This window comes from Pelodiscus sinensis, chromosome 1 (assembly GCF_049634645.1).
Source record: "Pelodiscus sinensis isolate JC-2024 chromosome 1, ASM4963464v1, whole genome shotgun sequence".
NCBI classification, from domain to species: Eukaryota; Metazoa; Chordata; order Testudines; family Trionychidae; genus Pelodiscus; species Pelodiscus sinensis.
This window is the reverse complement of record NC_134711.1, coordinates 240,490,977-240,515,281: the sequence shown is the minus strand read 5'-3', so window position 1 is coordinate 240,515,281 and position 24,305 is coordinate 240,490,977. Positions and strand designations below refer to the sequence as shown.

Here is a 24,305-nt window from a genome sequence, read left to right as displayed (position 1 = left end):
CACTAAGTGGAATTCAAGTTCAAGTCTTGAAAAATGCAAGACAAATGCAGATAATTCACAAGATTTTAAAAAATACTATGGTTCAAAACTGCATCACAGTACTTAGCCAGAGCAGTGATAGAAATGTAGCCGTGTTAGTCTGGGGTAGCTGAAGCAAAATGCACAGCCAGAGCAGACTGTGAATAGGAACTGTAATTAAGGGAGGGGGAGGGAGGGAGAGAAGGGAGAGGAGAGAAACAGAATCCACTTTCTCAACCTGGGGACAGAGCACTGATGAAGCCTCTAATGCAGCCTAAAAGCTGCAACAACATTTTTAATGCAGTATGCAAGCCCTTGCTCTTAGGAGCTTTGCAGATTCATAGGATGCTGTCTTGTTGAGCATTTGTTTATTCTTCTCCTCCCCATGAGTGTTGTTTAGGCATCCATAGAACAGCACAGGGTACAGAAACTCCTTAGGTAGCCTTGCCACAACATGCCCCTCCCTAAATACAAAAGCTGTGTCAGTTTTGCTGCATTGAGGCCACTTCACCATTCCTTCCTGAGCTGCAGGATTTTATTATTGTTTTTCCCAGAGACACCAAGTTAGGTATAAAACTATTTAAATGTTGTATTTTGTCAACTTATTTAGGAGCACATTCTGGTTATAGTGAAGGCAACGGCATAACTTCTGTTGACTTCGTTTCAACCAGTTCTGACCCTCTTATAAAGAGTATGGTCAATATTTTTACAGGGGATATATAACATACTGTTGTCATATATTAAGTATCTTTCATTTATTGTCACTACAATGTTCATACTAATGTACAACCACTAATGGTTAAAATGGGATTTGTTCCTTAAATGACCTGCAATTCTGAATTAAATTGTAAGTGATGCGTGCAACTGGAAAACATTCTAGTGGACAACATTCAACTACTGATTACTAGCAATTTTATTTAATTTAAAATTTTCATTGGAGCCCACAACTTCGCCTCTCTTGTCAAGTCTTTTATTTAGAAGGCATTATAGTGGCTCTGTTAAAATACTTTGGCAGGCATTTAATTTGATATTAATGATTCAAAACTGTAATTACAAATTTGCTTTTATAAGGAAACAAAATACCATCCTACAGTTCATTTCTGCATGCTTGAAAAAAGTTTGCAATGCTGTTTGAGTGCAGCTACTATGATAGCAACACTATACTTTTATAAATGATTGCGCAAAGATAATTGTAGAGACAGCATTTGCTTCATTGCAGCATATTTATGTCTGTCCATGTACAAACTTTACCCTGCATTTTCCTATGGAATAGGGTAGCACTGATATTAAGACTATAATAGACTGATTTTCAGTTTAAGAGGAATTCCCCATTGATTTCAATAGGAAGAAACATTTTTAAGGGGAAGGGAGGAGGGGAGCGGAAGAAGAATAAAATGCACCCAACACCTAAAAGTTTTTTTCATTAAAAAGAAATCATAGCTTATGTAACAAATCCAGGTAGTTCATGAAAAAGTCTGACTCAGCAGAGAAATGTTACAAATTTTGATTCTGTAAGGCCACATATAGGCTTAAAATGTTTCAAAACTATGAGTTAAATATTAACTACTTAAAAAAAAATCCATGAACAATTTCATTTTTCATTTCATACACAAATTAATTTTAATCAACCAGAGCACTATGGCTTTTTTGTAAAATGAATTTGTCAAGAGACCATAATCATTAGAATTAATATTTAATCAATATATCTATTATATACTCTGCATTTTAGAAGATTAAAAATTTAGTCAGAAGACTAAAACTTGGCATGCATGGTGTAGGTCTATGTCCCCAATGAAGCAATTTTGTCATTTTAAAATCTGTTATGTTGTTAAAAGAATTAAAATGGTGCTGTACTGCAACTGAATAACTGCCTTTCAAAAGGATTACTACAGATCTGTGGCTCAAATCCCATCATACTTCTCATGCAGGAAAACCTTCTTTGACCAGAAGTGGTAAAAAGTAGCTTCTGTAAGGAGTTTTGAGGATATAGCCTAAAGTGTAAACAAGAACTCAGAAAAACAATAAAAGATAAATATCCTGCTACACAGAGGCAAACATGCTTCACAAAAATGATCACTCCATATCTGACCTCTTAGTCCTAGTTCTCAAAAGAAACCTGCCAAGCGCCTTCAAAAGATGAACCTGGATCTTAATCCCTTAAACCACATCTACACTAGGCAATTACAGGCAGTCCCCGGGTTACGTACAAGATAGGGACTGTAGGTTTGTTCTTAAGTTGAATCTGTATGTAAGTCGGAACTGGCGTCCAGATTCAGCCGCTGCTGAAACTGATCAGCGGCTGATTCCAGGAAGCCCGGGGCAGAGCAACTCTGCCTCAGGCTTCCTGTAGTCAGCGCTGGTCAGTTTCAGCAGCGGCTGACTTGGGGACACCTGGGGCAGAGCAGTTGGGGTGCTGCTGGGTTGCTCCAGTAGCGCCGCTCCTCGGCGCTACTGGACCAACCCAGCAGCACCCCAGCTGCTCTCCCCCAGGCGTCCTGATTCAGCCGCTGCTGAAACTGACCAGCAGCGGCTGAATCAAGACGCCTGGGGCAGAGCAGCTGGGGTGCTGCCGGGTTGGTCCAGTAGTGCCCAGAGCGACGCTGCGGGACCAACCGGCAGCGCCCCAGCTGCTCTGCCCCAGGGTCCACAACAAAAGCCTGCTCTGCTGGGGGGGGGGCACACTAGCTGCGCGCCCCCCCCCCCCAGCAGACCAGGGACACGGGGAGCAAAGCCGCAGCGGCAGCGGGGTGCCAGAGCAAAGCCTCAGAAGCGCGGGAACCTGCCGCTGCTGCGGCTTTGCTCCCGGTGCCCCTGGTCTGCTGGAGATGGTCCCCAACAGACATGGGGCACCGGGAGCAGCTTTTCTCGCCCCAGAGGTCGAGGTGGCGGGACCGCCCCGTTCGTAAGTGTGGATCCGACGTAAGTCAGATCCGCGTAAGTCGGGGACTGCCTGTATTTCAAATTTACTAATTTTAAGAATTCGAAGTTCTCTGTCCTCACTACAGGGAAAAAAAATTGAATGTAGTCCGAGGTAGCGCATCCACATTAATGGAGCCTGCCTCCAACTCAAAGCCCCAGGAAACACTCTGGGGAGCTGCAGGAGGCCTCCCAGAGGCCAATTAGTTCGATTTAGTGGCACTGGTGCATCTACACTAACGTTATTTTGGATTTACAAGTTCAGGAATATCATTATGCCTCATGAAAAGCAGGACTACAGAGGTTGAATTTTACAGCTCTTTATTCCAGAACAACAGGCTTGGTAGTGTGGATGCAACACTTAGAGAAAAAAAATCAACTTTGGGAGGTTAATTTCACACTAAGGTCGTGGGCTACATCTAAACTGCATTTCTCTCTCAAAGAGGAATACAAATGAATGACATTGAAAATGCAAATGAAGCGCAGCTTTATGAATCTCGTGATTCATTTGCATAATCGTGTCCGAGCGCTTTTTTTTTTTTTTTTTTTTTAAATGCCGTCTAGACAGAGTTCTTTCGAAAAAAAAATCTTTAAGCCTCATTTTTTCAGGAGTAAGGGTTCTTTCAAAAAGGTTTCCCTCCCCCCGAAAGAACCCCATCTAGCCCCCTTTTTTTCCAAAAAACTCCCCAAAATGAGTTGACATGATTATGCAAATGAAGTGCAAGATTTGTAAATTGGCACTTCATTTGCATTTTCAGTGTCCTTCATTTGCATTCCTCTTTTGAGAGAGGAATGCAGTCTACACGTAGTCCTAGTGTAGACCAGGCCTCAGAAACTAAAAATCAAGGACTCAAAAAAATGGTTATGCTCTTTACACTGCAACAACTGGTAACCCACCAACACTATTTTTGTCTGAGATTGCAGAGGTGTTAACTGTCCACTTCACCTTAAATGGTCTCTCACAACAGGTGAGAATTCATTATGCTAAGCAATCTGTTTCACTTTTTATTTAGTTGAGACATTTTTAGGTACCTTTTCCAGATTTGAAGACCAGTTCTATATAAAACTCAAAAGCTTTTCTCTTTCATCAACAGAAGCTCGTCCAATAAAAAAATATCTCCTCACCCACCTTGTCTAATATCCTAAGACCAACTCAAATACAACCCTGCCAAGCAACATAAAGTGTTAGTCATTTTAAACAGTCTACCCTGAAATATGGGTCAACAAAGCATCTACAGGAAGGACTGTTTACATGGATATTTACTAGTACTATTACCTTTCATAAAGGGCTCATCTAGACTACACTAGAGTGTCGAAGGAGGATATGCAAATTTTGAAAGTGAAAGTAATTTAGACGCGGCTTTTTCGGCGAAGACCCCCCCACCCCCGGTAGAAAAGCCGCTCTTCCTCAAAAAATTAGGTTTATGCGACTTTTCAACCAAGGGGACGGGGTTGCTGAAAAAGCCACATTTAAACTACTTTCACTTTTGAAAGCTCTTCTCTGCTTTCAAAAGTGAGATTAGAAGCATATCTTCTTTGCATATCCTCTTTCAAAAGTGAGATTGGAAGCATTTCCGTGGGAATTTGCATATCCTCTTTCGACACTTGTGTAGTCAAGATGAGCCCAAAGAGAAATAAACAAAGTTTTCTCCACAGACTTTTTGTAAAACTTCCAAATCTTGAAAAAAAAAAAAAGAAGAGATTGCATCGAGGGAAAAAAAAAAAAAAAAAAAAAAAAAAAAACACATTACTTCCCCTCCTCCACAATTACTTGTATATATCACTCAAGCACTGTAGAAAAAAAATAACTTTGAATAAATCCAATACTGTTGTGAAAGTATTACACAATACTCTGTTAACCACACAAATCATATCAAGTATCATATACTTTAATCAGACTATTTTGGTTTTATTCTTGCTGTTTAAACCACATTCAGGTGTCATGTTGTAAGTTATTATGCTTGCTTACTTTTCACTTTTTCAGTTGTCTTGACCTATGAAAGTCACTTTTTCTGGCGCTCAAGAAATAGCACAAAACTAGTTTGTGTCTTCTCCATTAGACAATTAAAGTTAACAGCCTCCCAAAAGTATTTCATTGGATTTTTTAAATCTATTCCTATCTAGTTGCATACAACCCTTTGTCAAAAAGGCCTCTAAATTCTCCCCTTAAATAGTCTGACAATATCCTTTAAGAAACAATTTTAAGGGGTGTTAAACTCCACAGAATGACTACATTAGCTATTATTTTTAAATAATACACTCCCTGGAGAACTGAGTCAGAGAAGAAAACCTAAGGTTAATTAGATTTCATTCTATCCAATTTAACAGTTTTCACTGACATGATTTTACAACTGTTATTGGAAAGACTTACTGATGTGTTTGCATCTTAAGTCATCCCTACAGTATTACTGCAGGCCAACTTTACCTATTTAGAAATGAGTACCAAGTGAAAGCAGAACATTGCATATTCTATATATTCATCACCATATCATTTAATCACATAAATATTGTTAAAGCACCATTTGAAGAAGCTGTACAAAATGGAAAACAATCCCATTATGTTCTACTGTTTCTAAGAAATTTCTGCTGTTTCTGGTATCAGCAAGTTTGCTACTTTGATATTACACTGTAGGGGTCAGAAATGGAGCCTTTAAACAAAAATAAACTGCTCAATAATGTCCAATCTGTGTGTCATGTAATCCTGCTTAATACTAGGATATAAAAAAAATAATGTAAAAATTTAACTGTGCAACTGTTAAAAATCCTAGCAGTTACACATGCTGTGGACTCTACTGTATAACATTTAAACGCAGCACCAGGATGACAACTTGATCCCTGTTGGGGGTCGCAGGAGGGGGCGCACAGCTGGTGTGTAACCATTTATGCTTATCTGTTAACCGTTAAATGGTTACACTTTTACAATCCCACTTAATACTCTCTAAATTCAGGGTAATATTTGGATGGTTTTTAAATGTAGCAAGACTATGCTGCGCTATTTAAAGGACACACTCTCCTTTGCGAAGCTTTCCACTCAAAATTAAAAATATCTTCCATCTTCAAAATCAGAACACACATAAAACTTTAATGCATAGAAGAAGTAAATAAAGGTCTAATTAACAGAAGATGACCCCAATGACATTGGTTGTAACAGATGGTGTTGCAACTCAAAAGACCCTAAGATTCTGCTATATTCTGCGGCCACAATGCAGCACTCGTGTAATGAAATAGACATTCTTACTTTTTCATAGACTTTTTTTGTGGATCTGCTTAACAGTCTCAGAGTGGACTGTGCATAACAATTTCAGCCTCCTCACAGCCACAGTTGAGAATCCCACATGGAAAACCCACTTGTCTTGAAAAGAATTCCACTACAGGTTACTAGAGACAAGGTGGGTGAGGTAATACAGGTTACTGACAGATAACTTAACTAAATATGCTTTAGTAATGTATAAGTGTTCTTACTGCCTAGACAGAACTATTAAATCCATGGGCTATCACTCTGTTGGATAAAAGAACAGAAAATCTTCTCCCTGATGACACAATCATAATTTGTCTTAAAGTGGCTCACTACACACTTCTAAAATAATATTTCAGACTGTATACAATTGTTTACTGTACAGCCTCTACTGTCATTTCTAAGATCTTTCAGTACCTCGATGAAGGACAAATGTGTTTCCTATTCTATTTAGGCTGCAAGCCCAACAATGGGGTGACAACCCATTGTCAACAGCGAAGCTGAGGTAGGTTACTACAGCTTACTGCTTGTAATAGCAGGTGCATGGCCCTGGGGCTGCCATCTGCCAGGAAGGAAATATTCTTTTCTAGGATACTGAAGAGACTGACAAATAATGTAAACAAAACACTGACTCACTACTAATCTGTGGAATCAAGCTATTACCTTACCAGGCATTTTGCAGTGTGGATGCTAATTGGGTTTTTCTTCATCAGTTTAATTATTATTAATATAGTATTCATTAGAATAAGATACACTCTGGGGTTACTTATATAGGACAGCTATTCTGTGTTTATTGTATAAACACACATGCACAGGCAACATCTTAAAAAACTGTAGAGCTTGTTAAATTATGAACTCCCATAAAGATAGCATAGTGTCATATGACAACTATTTAATTTTCTATGCACAGGCAAATCTAAGCATTAACTATTTAATGAGTTTATGGTTTATTTTTTAGGAATGTTATTGGAATTAGCTAATAACTAATGTGGGAAGAATACTAATAATCCACCAAAATCTTTCCCCCATATTTCTTTGTCTAGTTCAAGGGTTGGCAAATTGTTGTCAATCCTCAACTGTCAGGGAAAACCTCTTGCAGGCCATGAGAGATTTTGCAGTTCCCCCCGCTCTCAGAGGCCATAGTTTGCCATTCCTACTCAGCGGGGCTGCAATAAGTGACTTTGGGCTTCATGGCCCGCCAGTGGATTACCTGAAGGGGCCAAGAGCTATAGGTTGCCATTCTGGTCTACAGGTTGAAGCAGGGCCGGCCCGAGCCATTTTGGCCTACCAGGCCAGGCGTGTGGCGCCACCCCCAAACGCATGGTGTATGCACGGGCCTGCCGCCCCCCCAGGGAGCACAGGCCCATGGCACCCAGTGCGCACGCGCTACCCAGCTTGGCTGCAGGCACGCAGCCCGGGTCTGCCACCGGGGTGCACGGCACATGCACTGCCCAGCCCGGCCCAGCCACTGCTGCTGGCACACAGCGCCTGGCCATGCAGGGTCCCGCAGCTTTGGTGGGAAGGGCACTTCTGGCTGGCGCCGCGGGGATGGGGGAGGGGCGGGGGGCGGCACTGCGGGAGCCGGGTGCATGGCACCTGATGGCGCCCTGGGCAGCTGCCTGGCTCACCCACCCCTTAGTCCAGCCCTGGGTTGAACCTCTCTATTCTGGCACTCTCTGGTACTGCATGATTTTATTAGACCGGTGTCCATTTATTGTGGGTGTCGCCAAATTATCCACGGTCCCATAAAGCTTGTTTATAGCAATCAGTCCTGGCTCTCAGTGCTTGGTGCTGTTATTTAGCTCTCATTGACCCTAAATGTCTTCTAAGAGCCCAGTAAGCAGTGGAAGTGTTGGTCATGCTGCAAGACAACATTGACCTTCTGTGGTTCAGCAAATTCTTTAGTCCGGCACAACTCAGGTCCCAAGGGTGCCAGACTAGTGAGGTTCAACCTGTAGTTGGTTTGACTGCTCATTGGGATAAAAAGTCTTTGAATACGTATGTACAGCACCTGATCTCAGCTGGAGTCTCTAGGCACTACTGTAATACAAATAATAAATAATTTAACACAGAAAATAAATCTTAAAGGACAGTGAAAGTTCCCTCTGAATTTCAAGCAGAACATACTACTGACAAATTATCTTCTTTTTCAGTTATGGATCTTGTCAGCTGAAAAAAAAAATCGGAGGTATTTATATTCATTTGGAAAGTATTTTCCTTTTCAGATGTTTGAAAATGAAATTGAAACTGCTTCCTTAACAGAAATACAAGGTAGGTGAGGCAGCTATTTATTAGACCAATCTCTGCTGATGACACAGACAAGCTCTTCTCAAAGGTTTGTCTCTCTCACAAACAAAAGTTGATCCAATAAAAGATTTTACCTTGCCCACCTGGTATCTGTAAAATCCTAAAACCAACACAGTTGCAACAATACTCTACAGAATAATGGAAGTTATCCACCCTTAAAAGAACACATGTACCCAACATTGCATTCAAACATTGGCATGTTTTGTACATTTCCACACTGAGCAGGATGGCTGCCTTTTTGCTAAAAAAATTTAAACATTAGTTTTGAAAGAGTGTTATATGAATCTTACAATCTGATTCAAAGGGAAAAAAACTGCATAAACTTTTGACCTTTTATCCTTGATTGTGTTCCTTTAAATGTGTTTGCAACCAAATTTTAGTCCATTAGATTGAAATATGAAGTAAATGTCTCCACTTTTAACTCAATCCAGCTACTTTTAGCAGTAGGTTTTCATCTACAGGCAGTCCCCGACTTACGCGGATCCAACTTATGTCGGATCCGCAGTTACGAACGGGGCTTTTCTCACCCCGGAGGACACAGACTGCGGGACCTCGTGGTCCCGCCGCCCGTGTACTCCGGGGCGAGAAAAGCTGCTCCGCGTCTCCCTGGTCTGCACACCAGGAAGACACGGAGCAAAGCCGCGGAGGGGCTCGGGCAGCGGAGCAGCCCAGGCGTGCCTGGGCTGCCCCACTGCCAGCTTCCTCTGAGGCTTTGCAAAGCCCGGAGGGGCTCGCGCAGCGGAGCAGCCCAGGTGCGCCTGGGCTGCCCCCCTGCCGGCTTCCCCCGAGGCTTTGCAAAGCCTCGGGGGAAGCCGACAGCGGGGCAGCCCAGGCGCGCCACGGCTGTCCCTCTGCCAGCGACCTCAGAGGCTTTGCTCCCAGTCTCCCTGGTCTGCTGGTCTCCAGCAGACCAGGGAGACTGGGAGCAAAGCCGCGGAGGACCCAGGCGGCGGTACCGCAGTGCGTCTCGGTCCACCACCCGCGTCTTCCTGGTCTGCTGGGGGGGGGAGCGCAGCTAGTACGCCCCCCCCCCCAGCAGATTAGGCTTTTCTCCGGATGCCTGTGGCAGAGCAGCTGGGGTGCTGCTGGTTGGTCCCGCAGCGCCGCTCTGGGAGCTATTGGACCAACCCGGCAGCACCCCAGCTGCTCTGCCCCAGGCGTCTTGATTCAGCCGCTGCTGGTCAGTTTCAGCAGCGGCTGCATCAGGACGCCTGGGGCAGAGCAGCTGGGGTTCTGCTGGGTTGGTCCAGTAGCACCGAGGAGCGGCGCTACTGGAGCAACCCAGCAGCACCCCAGCTGCTCTGCCCCAGGTGTCCCCAAGTCAGCTGCTGCTGAAACTGACCAGCACTGACTACAGGAAGCCTGAGGCAGAGTTGCTCTGCCCCGGGCTTCCTGGAATCAGCCGCTGATCAGTTTCAGCAGCAGCTGACTTGGGGACGCTTGGGGTTCTTAAGTTGATTCTGTATGTAAGTCGGAACTGGCGGTCAGTTTCAGCAGCGGCTGAATCTGGACGCCAGTTCCGACTTACATACAGATTCAACTTAAGAACAAACCTACAGTCCCTATCTTGTACGTAACCCGAGGACTGCCTGTACAATACCAACAGAAATACATTTGCATGTACATGAATAAATATGTAACAGACTACTCTCCACATAATCATGCATATTGATTAGACACTATCCACCAGCATGCTTAGCACCAGTGTCTAGCTGTTCACACGAGGGCCAGATGCAATTCTACCTTTCCAGGCCTGTACGCAGGAGGGGTGTGAAGGGTGCAAAAGCACCCCCCCATGATCCTCCAAGTAAACATGCTCCGGCCAGCATGGGGAAGGCAGGAGCAGCGTGCTGCCCGAACCTCCCTCCCCTGCTCTCTGGCCAGTTGGGGGAAGGTTGTGCTTACTTCCCCATTTACCTGGGGGACCATAAGGGGTGCATTCACACCCTCGCGGTCCATATTTACTAAAAAGCACCCTCTCTCACAGAAATTCCTCAGTACAGGCCTGCTGTCAGTAAAACTAAAAAGTGGTTGTTTTTAGGGATATTAATCAACTAGTCGATGGATTTTCCATCAACTAGTCAACAAGTGGGGAGCTGCAGCGGGGTTATCTCCTGGCCTGTAAGCTAACCCAGCTACGGCTCTGTCTTTTAAATGTATTAAGAGCCTACTGGCGCTTATAAACTTAAAAGGCTAAAGTGCAGGAGGGGGGACCCAGCCTCAGTCGGGACAGCTGATTCCCAGCTCGCACAAGGTCTCCGCACTGTGAAACAGCTTTTAAAATATATTTAAAAGGCTTGTGCGCAGCAGGGAGGAAAGGAGGGACCATGCGCAAGCCCGGGAATCAGCTGTCCCGGCTCACGCTGGGTCCCCCCTGCTATGCTTTAGCCTTTTAAATGTATTAAGAGCTGACAGGCTCTTGTTGCATTTAAAAAGTAAAGGTATGTCTGGGACTAGGTGTGAGCCAGGAATCAGCTGACTCCTGGCTCATGCCGAGTCGAGTCCCTGCTAGCACCCTACCTCTCCTGCCCTCTACAGAGACTGTGCTGGGGGGAAGAGGGAACTGGTTTTTAAACTGGCTCCGCCCAGCACCAGCTCCAGCTCCAGCTCCCCCCATTGCTGCCTGGGGGTGGGGAAGTGACTAGTCAAGGGACTAGTCGACTACCCAATAAGCTTTTGCTTATCTTATAGTTGAATAGTCGCTTATATCCCTAGTTGTGGTACATTCTTATCAGTTTACCAATCAATTATTTTATCCTTATGCAGATCAATAAAGAAGTGAGGGGAAAGGGAGAATTTCAATGAGCTTTAGATCAGGTCGTTAGAGCCTAATCCTGCAAATCTTGTTGACATACACAAACAATACTACGTTCATTAAGAATTTTGCTTTAGTGATGGCTGCATTGTCAGGACCAATCTTTGTAATATGTAGTGCAAGTCTGCCCCTGGTGACCTCCTTACTAACATATACAGAGAAGCAGCTATGCAAAATAAATAACTTTTTTTTAAAAGCTAAGAGAGAGGCAATATGAAACTCAGAAAAATAAGCAGCCAAATACCAGGCTTGTGGATACCAAAATGAGAAATTAGATCTTAATACTGCAGCCAATGAAATCAGTGAATGCTACTGGCTTTAATGAGCAGGGCTCAACAAATGAGGCAATCTACTTGCCTTGGCAAGTATATTTTAGCCCGGTGGAGCTGCGCAGCACGGTCAGCGCATGTGCAGCACGGTCTGTGCATGCTCGGTGTGCGCTTCCATGCAGCTGGCGAACGGGGCTCGCCGCCGCTGGGCGAGCCCTGTCATTGAGCATAGAATCAGACCCACAGAAATCAACAGTTTGTTTTCAAGCAAATACTATGAGAATTAAATAATTAAAACTAAATATTAAATGAGCATACATATAAAAGTCTATATGATTGATAAGTTCTTTCTATATTTGTTTTAGATTTTTTTCAATATATTAGCAAAGTGAATGAAATAAACTAACAACTCTTAGCAAAAGGCTGTCTTCAAAATTTCAGAACACAAGATAGATGCACTCATTGGCATAAATTCAGCCCAGAACTGGGCATATGCACAAACATACTGCACCACATGATGGTCTTTAAAAAAAGTTAAACCTATTAAGCATTTATTTTTGTTTACTAGATCCAAGACAGACATATTGTTAAGTGCTTTTGACGAGATCTGTTTAAACGGAAACTAAAATTCCTGGATTATATATACACAATACACTAACTTCCTAATGGGGGAAGAGATCCATTAGTTAAACTGACTATGGTGTACACATGCCATGTTTTAACCTTTAACCAACTTCAGTATTTCAATATAAGGGTATTTTTTAAGAGTAAAACCAGCACAAAGAAGTTAACATTATTTCCTCCTTGTATACAAAGTATGTTCTAATGCTCTTTCTGTTCATACCTTCCTTTCCATATTTTACTTGTAGCACAAATTAATGTTAGTCTCTGCAGCTATCTTGAAAGAAATCAAATTATCAGAAAATCAACCTAAGCATTTCCTCTGCCCTGAGCAACTACACTACACTAGTTCACTTTAGAACAAACCCACCATTCAACTTAGGCTATATCTTTTTATCTTAAATGATTCAAAGTAACCATGACAATCTTCAAATGTTTAGTGCAACTACATTTAATTTGAATAACACAATAAAATCCAAAATACATTTATGGATTTTGGTGTTTTACCTCAGTTTTTTAAATCAGACATCCATAAATGAAAACAATTGAAAATTTTATAAAATGTACAGTTTTCAGTATGTATTTTATAGGTTATGTTACCAAATTTGATACCCAATTATTGCACTCAACTAGAGGTAAAATAAAATCTGAAAAAGCAAAAGAACATTTCCCAACAATTATCTAAGGTGAAATTGGAATTCTTGTTAACTGCGAGGGGATTTATAATCACAGCTATATCAGACACGAGACAAGCCATTCTTGAATCCGTAAGTTCTAAGGTATATAGCCTACTTCATGACACTAGTTCAGTAAGAGAAATTACATTTAGTATTAATGTACTCTAAGGAAAATTAAGCTTTTTAAAAAGATTAACAAATTTGTACTTGAATGTTTTCATAAAATTAACCAAGACTTTTTGAAGAAAGGATTTTTTAAAAAATACAGGCAATTAAACAATTCCATGCAGTTTCTAAACCAAAACATTGTGGCAATCAGTACCTAAAAAACAAAAAGTGAAACCGACTTCTTTAGTTTTATTGCTCAAACTGAGCACAAAGGAAAAAGTAAATCAAAGTTTCTGGTTCGACAATTTGAGAATTTTTCTTAGATATTATTTTCATACTATTTAAGTATATTCCTGTAAGGATTTTATGAATAATGATCTAATCAGACAGGTTCTTACCTATTTTCAGAGACCTTACTTTAGGATAATTCAAAACTAATGCATTCTAGATTATAATAAGACCTTTTTAAATAAAGAGAAAGTAAAATGAAGGAGAAAATAGCTAACAGACCTCAGTATTTGCTATCACACTTTGGAAAACTAAGTTTTTCCACTAGCGCTGTTTAACATGTTTCAGACAAAATGTTGCTTTGGGAAACCACTCCTCCTCCCCCGCCCCCAAAGATAATGCCCCCAATTCTAATATCCTTAACCAAGAAAAAAAATACTTATGCAGGTTGGGAGGGAATGGACTAGATGGCCTATGGAGGTTCCTTCCAATCCTATAATTCTATAATAAGAAACTTCCAAGTAAGTCAAAACTTATGCATAACTACTACTAACTTATTGGGAATTCTGATTAAGGCTTTCCGGATAAAATATATATAGAAATCCTGACCTTATTAAAGCCAAAATTACTAGTGAATTCAATGGAGGTAGGATTTCGCCCAACAGTCAGATCCTCAGTTGTTGGACATGACAGCTCCAAAGCAATGAACAACCTACACTAAAGGAGGAACTGGGTAAAAATGTTTCCATAAGGAAAGAAACATGTACACTAATTCATAACAAATTTATTTTACAAAGGGGTTATTTCACACTTGTAAAACTGAATGGTAACTGACAGTCATCTTATAACAAGAGTTTCAAGATGTCTAATAAAAGCACAATTTAATTTATATTTCAGAAGGTAAGTGTACTTGTTAAGCTTTCAGAGGCCTGCACATTTTCAGAGTGAAGCAGAACTAAATTAAACTGATCAATTCTGAATGGTTGTTTTATTTTTCTGTTTTCAGCTATTTTGGTTTTGTTAGCTTGCTCTCAACAGGATACAGGTTTGAAATTACAAAAGCATACTATTCTTTAAAACAGACAGGTAAGTGACTGATGAAAACCAATGCATCTTTATTTCTAAAAGTCATTGATTATTTTTCATTAGAAGGATAAAAACCTCAAACAATTACATACAATATATCTTTATCTATAAATGTGGGGAAGTATTTGAACTTTGATTTATATAGTTTACATTGAAGTGTCTTCTGATAAAGCAAACAGTTAACTGGGCTTTTTTTTAACAATATATGTGTTAAAGAGCTCTTCATGTTACTTCTTTTTAAAGAACACATTTCAGTTTATTGCTCTGAATAAAAATGTTAACTTCTCCTTAACTTTGAAAGGATAACACTGGTTCACTCAATTCAATGGCTTTAATGATTCAGTTAAAAAAAAAACACAGAAAAGTAAACAATACTAATCACATTTGATATAGGTTACCTCCATGGTAAACTGTACATAGTAAAAATCATCAATAAACACTAGCTAAATCATTCTGAACTGCTGTCTTAAAATAAGACATGAGTCATACCTGCCCCTAGTTTAATATATACATTTCTGTAATTATGTATGTGTATTTCATCATAAAATATGAAAATCCTGTTTACCTTACAAATTAAAGTTCGTTTAGAACCCTGAATGTCACTGTGAACTGTACTGGTAATCTTTAAGAAGTAGCAATAGTAACATGGTAGTAGTACTGTAAACAAACGTCAATGTGGTTATGTAAACAAAACTAAATGAGCTCAGGAGTTGTAAATGTTAATGGCTCCACTCAGTAGTCCACTACTGTACTTATACATTCCCTTACTAAGGTCATATACTTGCACTTTTCTAATCAAACTGTTCTGTTTCAAATTAGTTCACTACAAATACCTTTACTATAAAATATGGCCTTGGACACCAATTAACAGTTATGCAAAGTGTTCCCTGCCAGTTTGTCCTGAAATTGGCTACAATTCTCCTGAAGAGTAAGTGTAATATGCAACAGGGACACACAGGTTTTCTTCTTCAGGGAAACAGAATGGCAGAAAGAGTCATTGGTTGTGCCTCCTCCATTCAGCTCAACGCCCAATTCTGATCTTCACTGCATGATTACATTATATCTGAATAAGATGGCATATGAACTACTATAATTAAACTGTTCACACTAGCGTCTAAATTCATGTTGCTACATTAATACTGTCTTTTTGTTAACTTTATCAGAAAGATGTAGTGCCAGTTTCCCCTTGTTAGTTTAATGAATGCAATTTCCACAGTTTAATCCAAATCTGGATGGTAGGAGCACTTTAATCCAGCCCAGGTTTTCCTCCTAGGCAGAGCCCTCACTCTTTCTCTTAGGGTCAGCAGTTTGGCTGTTACTGTGCAAGTGGTGCTTCCCCAACATGATTTGCTATGCAGTTGGGGGGCTGTAGGTGGGCCAAGCAAAACTCAAATCTTGCTAACCTCAATTTACAACTATATATAAAAGAGAACTCATGATTTTACTGGAAGGTAAACCAATCCAGGGGGCACAGCCAAACATTTTTTACATAAGGCAATTGAAGTATTCACACGGATTTATTGCCAAACCATGTAAATCCTGAAGCCAGTTCAAGCAAAACAACAGACAACTGAAAAGTCTGTCTCTGTCCTTAACTCTCCCATTTAGTGTTGTCTTGAAAAATTCTGACATTTCAGTCCACCAACCCTCTCAATTAACTTCAAAACTCTACAGATGGTGAATTTGTCTATTTTCATCTCTTCCATCCTTCAGCACTTCCTATCAAAAAAGAACATTTTCTTCTTCAAAAAATCAAGAAGCCAATAAAAAAGTAACAAAAACCTCTATGAATCGTTATCAGAAATCACCACTTCTTTTACTTAAAACGGATTATCTGTATCAAAATTATAAACACATGGAAATAAAATCTAGTGGGGTTAAGTCACCTTTTATAGGTTCAGATCCCTGAATCTATAAAACACGTAACAGTTACAGGTACACAGTCTCACACACGTTAGAAATGCCCCGGTGCAATAGCAAAGAGGATCCCTGCAGTGCCTGAATCATTAACTTTTAATCCTTGACATATTGTCTCTTCCTGGCTCACCAACTGTAGACTTTCCCTCCTGCTATGAAGAAGTCTTTAGAGCACAACTAGCACCTCTCAAAAGGAACAGCTACATGATTAAAACAAACTCTCTCTCCAATTAAGGTTTAGCTTATTTAGGATTGTTTTAGTCTTTGAGCACCCTGCATTTGCAATTCATTGAAAAAACAAACCAACCAACTGGCATTGATACTGATTCAATTGGCAGCTGCAGAAAGTTACACCTCTCTCTTGGGTAGGCTCTTAAACAAAATTTGCAAAACAATATGTAACCCTCTCACACTGGTGACTCCTGAAAAGAAAGATGTTTTCACATGCTCACTGCAGATTTATGGCAAAACGTTAGCAGGTCAAAGTAATTCAGAAGTAATATATTAATCCTTCCCAGGTTATTCTCTTTTGACTTTCAGATAGATTACCAACAGATCTTTGGCCAACTGATGTGTTCCCTCCCTTTTAGCTCAAATTTTATAACCTCTTAGGAGAACACTTCGAGAATTCCAACTGCAATTCTGCAACTATATCCAAGATATAGAACTGAGTTCACTTGTTAGGGTTCTGGGGAAGAGGAAACACTTGGACATCTAAGTGTTTCCTTGTATGTAGATAGTGTGAGGCCACTCAAGTATGATTTACTACTGGATGTTTTATTTGCAAAGCTTACAAGAACTGAAAGAGAGGGTGAGAGAGAGCGAAACCGTGCTCTACAGGGCAACAGTCCCTAGAAATACTAACAGCAGCACATTGGGACAGTGACCTACTACTCACCTTTCACAGCAGTTGCTTCTTTCAGGTTGTGGGACAGGAAGTCTATGCTGGCATAGGCGCTGGTCTCCACTCCATTGATGTCCCCATTCAGGGCATGTCTGCCTTTGGGTCGGACTCTGTCACAGTTTGACAGGCTCCCATCCACCACGTCTATGGCGATGTAGTTGAGGCCATTCTGGAAGCCAGCAGAGGTCTCCCGGCACATGGGGCTGCTGCCCTGCTCCTCCTCCAGGCCTTCGCTTTTCCTGAGGGACACGTTCTCCACCGAGGCCGAGTTGTGCCGTTTGGGGTTATGTGCAAAGGAAGGGGACACGGGGGTCACAGTGGTGGTGGAGGAGAAAGTCTCCGAGCTGTGCCGCCGGCGTCCCTGGGGATCCGCCCGGATGACCTTAGCCCCACGGTTGGGATCCGGGGGCGGGCTGGAGAGGATGAAAGCCTCCACCCCGGCCAGGGTGAGTCTCTTCACCCCGGCTGTGGGGCTGGTGACCCGGGCACTTTCTGGCTTCTGGGCGATGGGCTGGGGCGGGGTGGTGGCCATGCCGAAGGTCATCTCGGTGTAATCCCCCCCGTCGGGCGGGCTGGACAGGCAGGCCACCCCCACCACCGCCTGCAGGTAGCGCCCGTCCGGCCGGCCGCTGCTGGAGCAGGACTCCGGTGAGAGCGTCTCCAGGGAGCCCACCGAGGCCGGGCCCGCCCGCGGGCCGAAGTCGATGTTCATGTAGTCGGAGAGGGGGGAGCGCCTGCGCCCGGCGCCCGAGCCCAGCGAGGAGGCCGGGCTGTCGGCCGGCAGGGAGGGCGGCGAGTCAGCGGCTGCCGCCTCCCCGAAGTCGATGTTGATGTACTCGCCGGGGCTGTGGGGCTCGGGCGGCAGGGGGTGCTCGTGCATGCTGGGCAGCAGCGTCCGCAGGGTGTCCAGCGAGAGGCGGCTTGGCCGGACCGCCCGCGGGCCCCGCTGGCTCAGGAAGCTCTCGGTCCGGCTGGGCCGCAGCGGGGAAGGCACCGTGTGGCTGGAGGGGGCGACGGAGCGCGGCTCCTCCGGGGGCAGCCTGCCCGGGGAGCTCATGAACACGTACTGGTCGCTGTCCTTGGCCGGCTCCTGGCCGGGGCAGGAGCGGGGCAGGGAGCTGCAGGCGTAGGCGGCTCTCGGGGGGTCGCCGGCGCCCGGAGCGGAGGCGAAGAAGAAGTCAGGCGGGGTGAGCGAGGCGGCGGGCGGCCCGTGCGGGGGGTCCCGGGGGGACATGTTGATGTAGTCCCCGGCGCTCAGCCTGCCGTCCGAGCTTTCCACCGACAGCCGGGAGCCGCCCCACATCCGCATGTAGCCGCTGTCGTCCGGGGAGCTCTCCCCCGGGGAGCTGGTCTTGTAGCCGCTGCCGTTCCCCGGGGAGGAGCTGCCGCCGCCGCCGCCGCCCGCCCCAGTGCGGGGCTGCAGGATCTGCTTGGGGGCGGACACGCTGGTGGGGCTCATGGGCATGTAGTCATGGCCGCCCCGGCCCATCGCCGCGGCCACCCCGGGAGTCATGGGCATGTAGCCGTCGTCCCCGCCGCCGCCGCCGCCCCCTGCCGGCGGCCCCAGGTTGGTGCTGCTGCTGCCGGAGCTGCGGTGGGAGCCAATCTCGATGTCGCCGTAGTCCTCTGGGTAGGGTGTGTAGGTCATTTTGGGGGAGGCGGCGGGGAAGAGGCGGCCGGAGCTGCCGGCGAAGGTGGCCCGCATCAGGGTGTATTCGTCCAGGGAGGCGGAGGAGAGCTGCGGAGGGGCGGCCCGCTGGCGGCTCGGCGTGGTCAGCGAGTAAGTCCGCTTCCTGGGGCCCTTGTCCCCCGCCGAGTCCGGGCAGGGCCGGTAGCAGAGCCGGCCGCTCTGGGGCCTCTCCATGGCCATGTAGCCGTACAGGTCCGCGCCGCCCCCGGGGTCCCGCACCGGCGGGGTCTCGGCGATGGACTCGGGGGTGTTGCTGCGGTTGCTGGCGGTGGAGGAGAAGGGCCGCAGGTCGCCGCCGGGGCTCGAGCCGTATTCGTCGAAGGACATGAAGCCCGGGTCGCTGGGGGAGCCCGAGACAGAGGCGCTGCCGCTGGAGGGGCGCTGCGGCTGGTGCGGGTGGGGGGGCTCGGAGCCCAGCCCGCTGCTGGAGGAGAGGCTGATGGGGCTGGTGGCGGAGGGGGGCGAGTGGGACACGGGCATGGACATGGAGCGGCTGTTCTGCAGGCCGCCCGCGGGGGGCAGCGGCCCCAGTTTCCCCCCCGACCTGCCGCCGCTGCTGAGCGTGTGCGAGCGGCTCAAGGGAGTCCGCACCGGGCCCGGGCTCATGGGGCTGCCGGCGACCGAGCCCGCTCTGCACCCATCCCCTTCGCTGGCCGTCCGCACCCGGCCCGGGGCGCCCTTGGGGCCGGCGGCGTTGGCCCCGGCCGCCAGGCTGTCCGTACGGGAGCGGCGCAGCAGGCCGGTCTGGCTGGGCGGCAGGTTGACCAGGTGGTGGTGCCGGCGGCCGGGCACGGTGATGGGGTGGGTGGAGGAGGCGCCGGGTCCAGCGGCGCCCCCGGAGGAGGAGGACGAGGAGGACTGGCTCTTGCTGCGGGGCCGGAACTCGGACAGCTCCTTCAGCGCCTTCATGGCCTCCAGGATGGTCTCGTGGATGTTTTGTGCCACCACCGAGTCGTCCGCCTGCATCCACAGCTCGCCGGGCCCGGTGGCCGCCGACCGCCCCACCTCCATGAAGAAGAAGCTGTCGGAGTGGCCGCAGCGCCGGATGTTCATCAGCTGCAGCGTGACCGAGGGCAGCTCGCAGTTGAGGCGCACGAAGCCGATGGTGCGAGCCGAGAGGCAGAGCCGGTGTACCCCGGTCAGGTTCTTACTCTGCCCCAACCCTTTGGGCTTCAGCGTCACCTGCCAGACCTCCCGGTAAGCAGCGCTGGCCGGGGCTAGCAGCCCGTAGTTGAGGTCCTCGCAGGCGCCGGCCAGGGAGGAGGCGGCGGCGCTGCAGGAGGAGAAGGGCGAGGAGAGGTGGCGGAGCGGGGAGCCTTGGCAGGCGGCTTTGCTCTCGTTGAGCAGGTCGGTGAGGGCCCGGTACCAGCCCTCCTGCTCCTGCTCGTTCTCGGCCGCCACGGCGAAGTACTCGTCCTTGGTGTAGAGGGCGATCAGGTATTTGTGCTTGGCGTCCGCCCGCTTGTTGATGTTGAGGCAGGAATCCAGCGCGATCACCCGCTTGGGAGCCCCCGACTTGTTCTTCCATTTCTTCTCGTTCTCGTAGTACTCCAGCCGGGCGCCCCCCGCCCCCGGCTGCTCCTCCCCGCTGCCGCCCGGTCCCCTGAGCACGAAGAAGCGCTTGTGCCCGTGCTTCTGCTTGCGCAGGTAGCCGCATTTCCTCACGCTCTGGTTGTTGTTGTTGTTGTTCAGGTTGGGACCAGGAGGGGAATGCAGGGGGGGCAGCAGCCCCAGCAGAGTGGGGCTCGCCATCCCCAGCCCAGAGCGTGGGGCAGAGGGGGAGCTGAGCTCTTAGCGCCCTGGGATGGAGGGCGGGGAGTTATTCCCTTGGTCCCCGGAGCTGCTGTGACCCGGGCTCCTCTCTAAAGCTCGGTGGCGATGGTGCCGTTGCCGACCTGGCCCTTCAGTGCAGTAAGGAGCTTGCTGCTGCTGCTGCTGCTGCTGCTGCTGCTCGAGGTCCTGCTAGATCCTGGGCGCTGCTGCTCCTCTCTGGATCCTCGGAGCTGGTGGCTGCCGCCTGGCTTGGTAGCAGTTGAGCAGTAAGTAACACATTGCGCACCCAGGGCTGAACTAAAGAGCAAAACAACACGTGACCTGCTGAGTTACCGAGACGCTCACACACCGAGACCAGGGAGGGGCGGGAGAGGCCGGAGCAAAGGGGGGCGAGGCCATCAATCCACCGCCTGCTTCCTACGGCATTGGGTGTCGCGCCGGGGAAAGGATGGCGCCGCGCACCAATGGGAATGAAGGGAGGGCGCCAGGCCAAGGGAGGCGGGTTGTTATTGGGTTGTTGGCGGCTCCCACCCTCTTCTCTCCCGGGCTCCCCCTCTGTGTCTTTTCCCGCCCACGCCCTCCCTTCTACGCACGTTAGCTCCCGCCTGCCCCTTTGCCCAGACCCCCACCCCGCGGAGATACACACGGGAGCTTGCCTACAACGCCAGTCTACCGTGAAGCCCACGTAGAAACGCGAGTGGCGGAGGGGCTGCGGAGTGATCGCAGGCGCGGGACAGCCCCTTTGCCGGGAGGCAGGTGGGGGGGGGGGGAGGTACAGTAGATTCTCGCTCAAGGCCAATTCAGTGAAGACAGATTTACATTCGAGGTGAAAAGGGAGAGGGGGATCTAGGGGCCTGAGTGCGTGACACCGCACACTGAGCCGGGCTGGTGTGTACTCCCCCGGTTCCGACAGATGTGGGGAAGCCGATCGCCAGCGGTCAAGAAAGAGGTGCAATTTTCCTCCAAAGCTAGAAGCAGCAGGATGGGCCAAAAGTGGAGAGGAGGCGGTCAGAGATAGCCATCTAGTCATCTCCTTGCGTGCCTCCCCAACTCCATCAGACCGACTGACCCACCGCCCATCAAGCCCGAACGCGGCTGATGATTATGGGCATGGGGTCACAGCCCAGAACAGTATGAAGTCCTGCCCTGGACAGACTGACCGATGCCAGGGGAATCTAGATCTTTCATGCTTTGGTAACATTTGTGTAGTTTGTCATGGCAATAAAGCTCTGTTGCCTCCTGCGTGGTTCTCCTCTGTATCCCCCAGACGACAGAGGAGTCTCCCCTCCCTCCCACTCCACACACTGAAGTTTGCCGTCCTACTATGCTTCTCCAGCTCCACGCACCCTGCAAGCGTGCTTGGTCCCTCTTGTCCACAGCCTCGCACCTCCCTCTCTCCTCCGCCCCAATCCCTTCCCCGCCTTCTGGGCTTGCACGGACACACCTCTGTGCGGCTCTGCCTGCTTTCCCCGATCCCTTCTTGCGTCAACACTAGTGTGCCTGGTCCCCTCGGGGTGCCCCCTATTTACTTTCCCCTCATTCACATGACACTGGTTGTATCTCCACCCTCGCTTTCTCCCCTCAGAGAATTCAGAGCCTTCTTCGCCACCTCCCCTAGACATTCCCAATCCTTCACCTAGGTCTCTAGCCCCCTCTCCCCAATCCACACAACAGCGCCCAGATGTCCTAGGCCCCCTCCCCTTTCGTCCATTAGCTCTTGGCTCGCCCCCGTAGATCCCTACAAAAAGTAACGGAGAATCGAGGGGGGTAGCTTCTGCTAGTTTGTCATTACTCAGGGGCTTGTTTGCCTTCTCCCCACAGTTGCAGTGAAGGAAATGCCACCTGGAGAGTGAAGAACGTGGGGGGAGGGGGGAAGGCTGTTCATTTCTTAATTCAATTAATTAATTGATCGCAGCGTGTTTTGCGTGGCTGCGAATAAGGGCAACGTTCGTGTTTCCTTGCGAAACAAAGCCAGCCGCACCGAGGGATTAGCGCCCATCGAGGCAATTAAGTAATGAGTTGTGAAAGGGGAGTGGAGCAGCCTCACCCCCGCCCCTGCCCGCCGTGTTTACACTCTGGAAATGTGCCGCGGCTGGAGTGTGTGTTCGCTTTGCAGGCTGCTTGCCGTGGGGAGAAGGTGCGCGCACGAGCCGGTTTAGCCGACCCTGGCAAAGCCCCGTATCTATGGTGCGCGACTCTGTTTTCAACTCCGGCTCCGTGTTACGGGTGATGGGTTTGCGGGGGGATTCCGGCCCTAGTCGCCCCTCTTCGTGCGCAGCCCCGGCCGCTGAACGGCTTTCAATGAGAGAAGGTCCCTGCTTGTTTACGAGATTCAGAATTAGTCATCTCTGGACTTACACACGCAGCTACCAGCCACCGCCGGGAGCAATATGCCCCTGGCTTGTACGTACGGCAGGGGATGCAGGGGCGGACTTATACATCGGGGGGGGGGGGGCGGAAGGAGGTGGATTTACCATCCCCATCGCACCCCTTTTGTGGAAGGGAGTGGGAGGCGGCACAGGGAAGCTCTTGTTCTCTGGGTAGGGAACAGAAGGGGGATCAGACAAGCTCTATGATGCGGCTGTGTAGGGAGGGAGGGAGGGGGCGGGAGGGCTCGCTATACAGGGAATAGGGGGTGGAGAAAGAGTGGGAACCAGAAACCATCTGTAACGTGTGTACAGGGAGGGGGCGGCCGTGTGGGGAACAGAGTGGGAAGCAGAGACGATCTGTGATGTGCGTGTGTGGGGAGGGACCAGTGGGTGTGTAAGTGTAGTCCCCCCGCGATAGAGGAAAACAAAATCATAGCTCGTCCTGTTCGCCAACATAGAAGATATTGGGTTTGAAAAAAGGGGAAAGTTATAATAGTCTTGGGATAAAGGGAAAAGTACGTATTGAAAATCTGGGCTGTTTTTAATCACAGCTACATCTCTTTCCTTAGATCCACCCGCAAAAAATTATTTCACTTTTCTATATGCTTGGGGGGAGGCGGAGGTTTGGGGGCCAGACAAACATTCTTGGTTTGAATTTTCTGTTCTGAATGCCATCGGGACATTACTGTGTCTGTATATTATGCAGCTGAAGTCATCTGTTTTGAATGTAAAGTTGAAAAAATATAGTTTCCATAGCGCAGGGTAGAGGGCGGGCGCAAGCCACGAAAACAATCCAGTGTTCCCCTCGCAGCTTGTAATCCCCTCCACCAGTCCAGACCCCTACACGTACACACACCAGAGTAAATACAGCGCAGCGTATAGTCACTGACTCCATACTCACGCCGTGCAAGAGAAAGTTAAGGCTGAGTCTCGGTCCTTTACATTCTCCTTGGTTTCGGTCATAATAACCCATTTAGAAATCAACAGCTGTACCTGGAAAGGGGGAGACCCAGCTATAAATATCAGCAGGTTCAGGTTGCAGCGGAGCGCTTTTTTTTTTTTTTTTTAAGAACCCCTTCTAATCACGGAGACTGGGTATTTACATTTTAAGTATTAGCACTAAGCTACTTACCTGATTGTTTGTTTTTCACTTATATTAATACATGTTTAAACAGAAAAAGGAAGGCAACTGCTGGAGACCCGAGGAATTAACCTTCCAGGGGAGAAAGAGAGGACCTCTGAACTCTCTGCTACTGACTCACCAAATAACCATTGGCAAGAACCAATAACTTCTGTGTTTCAGCTACCTCGTTTGTAAAACGGAGATAACAATACTTACTTACTCTTACAAAATAATTTGAGAATTGGGGTT

General features: G+C 47.2%; 1 protein-coding gene across 2 annotated transcripts in view; it reads right to left on the bottom strand.

Annotated features, from left to right (window-relative positions):
- The window catches only part of IRS2 (insulin receptor substrate 2), a 36,141-nt gene extending 15,271 nt beyond the window's left edge, over positions 1-20,870 (bottom strand). Inside the window, exon 1 of one of the 2 annotated variants that reach the window (XM_006121843.4) lies at positions 17,096-20,870. In XM_006121843.4, coding sequence (XP_006121905.2) covers positions 17,096-20,543 — 3,448 coding nt within the window. In that variant the 5' untranslated portion in view covers positions 20,544-20,870. The remainder of the gene's footprint in view (positions 1-17,095) is intronic. The other variant, XM_075918593.1, reaches the window with a different exon arrangement.
- Positions 20,871-24,305: the final 3,435 nt, after the last annotated feature.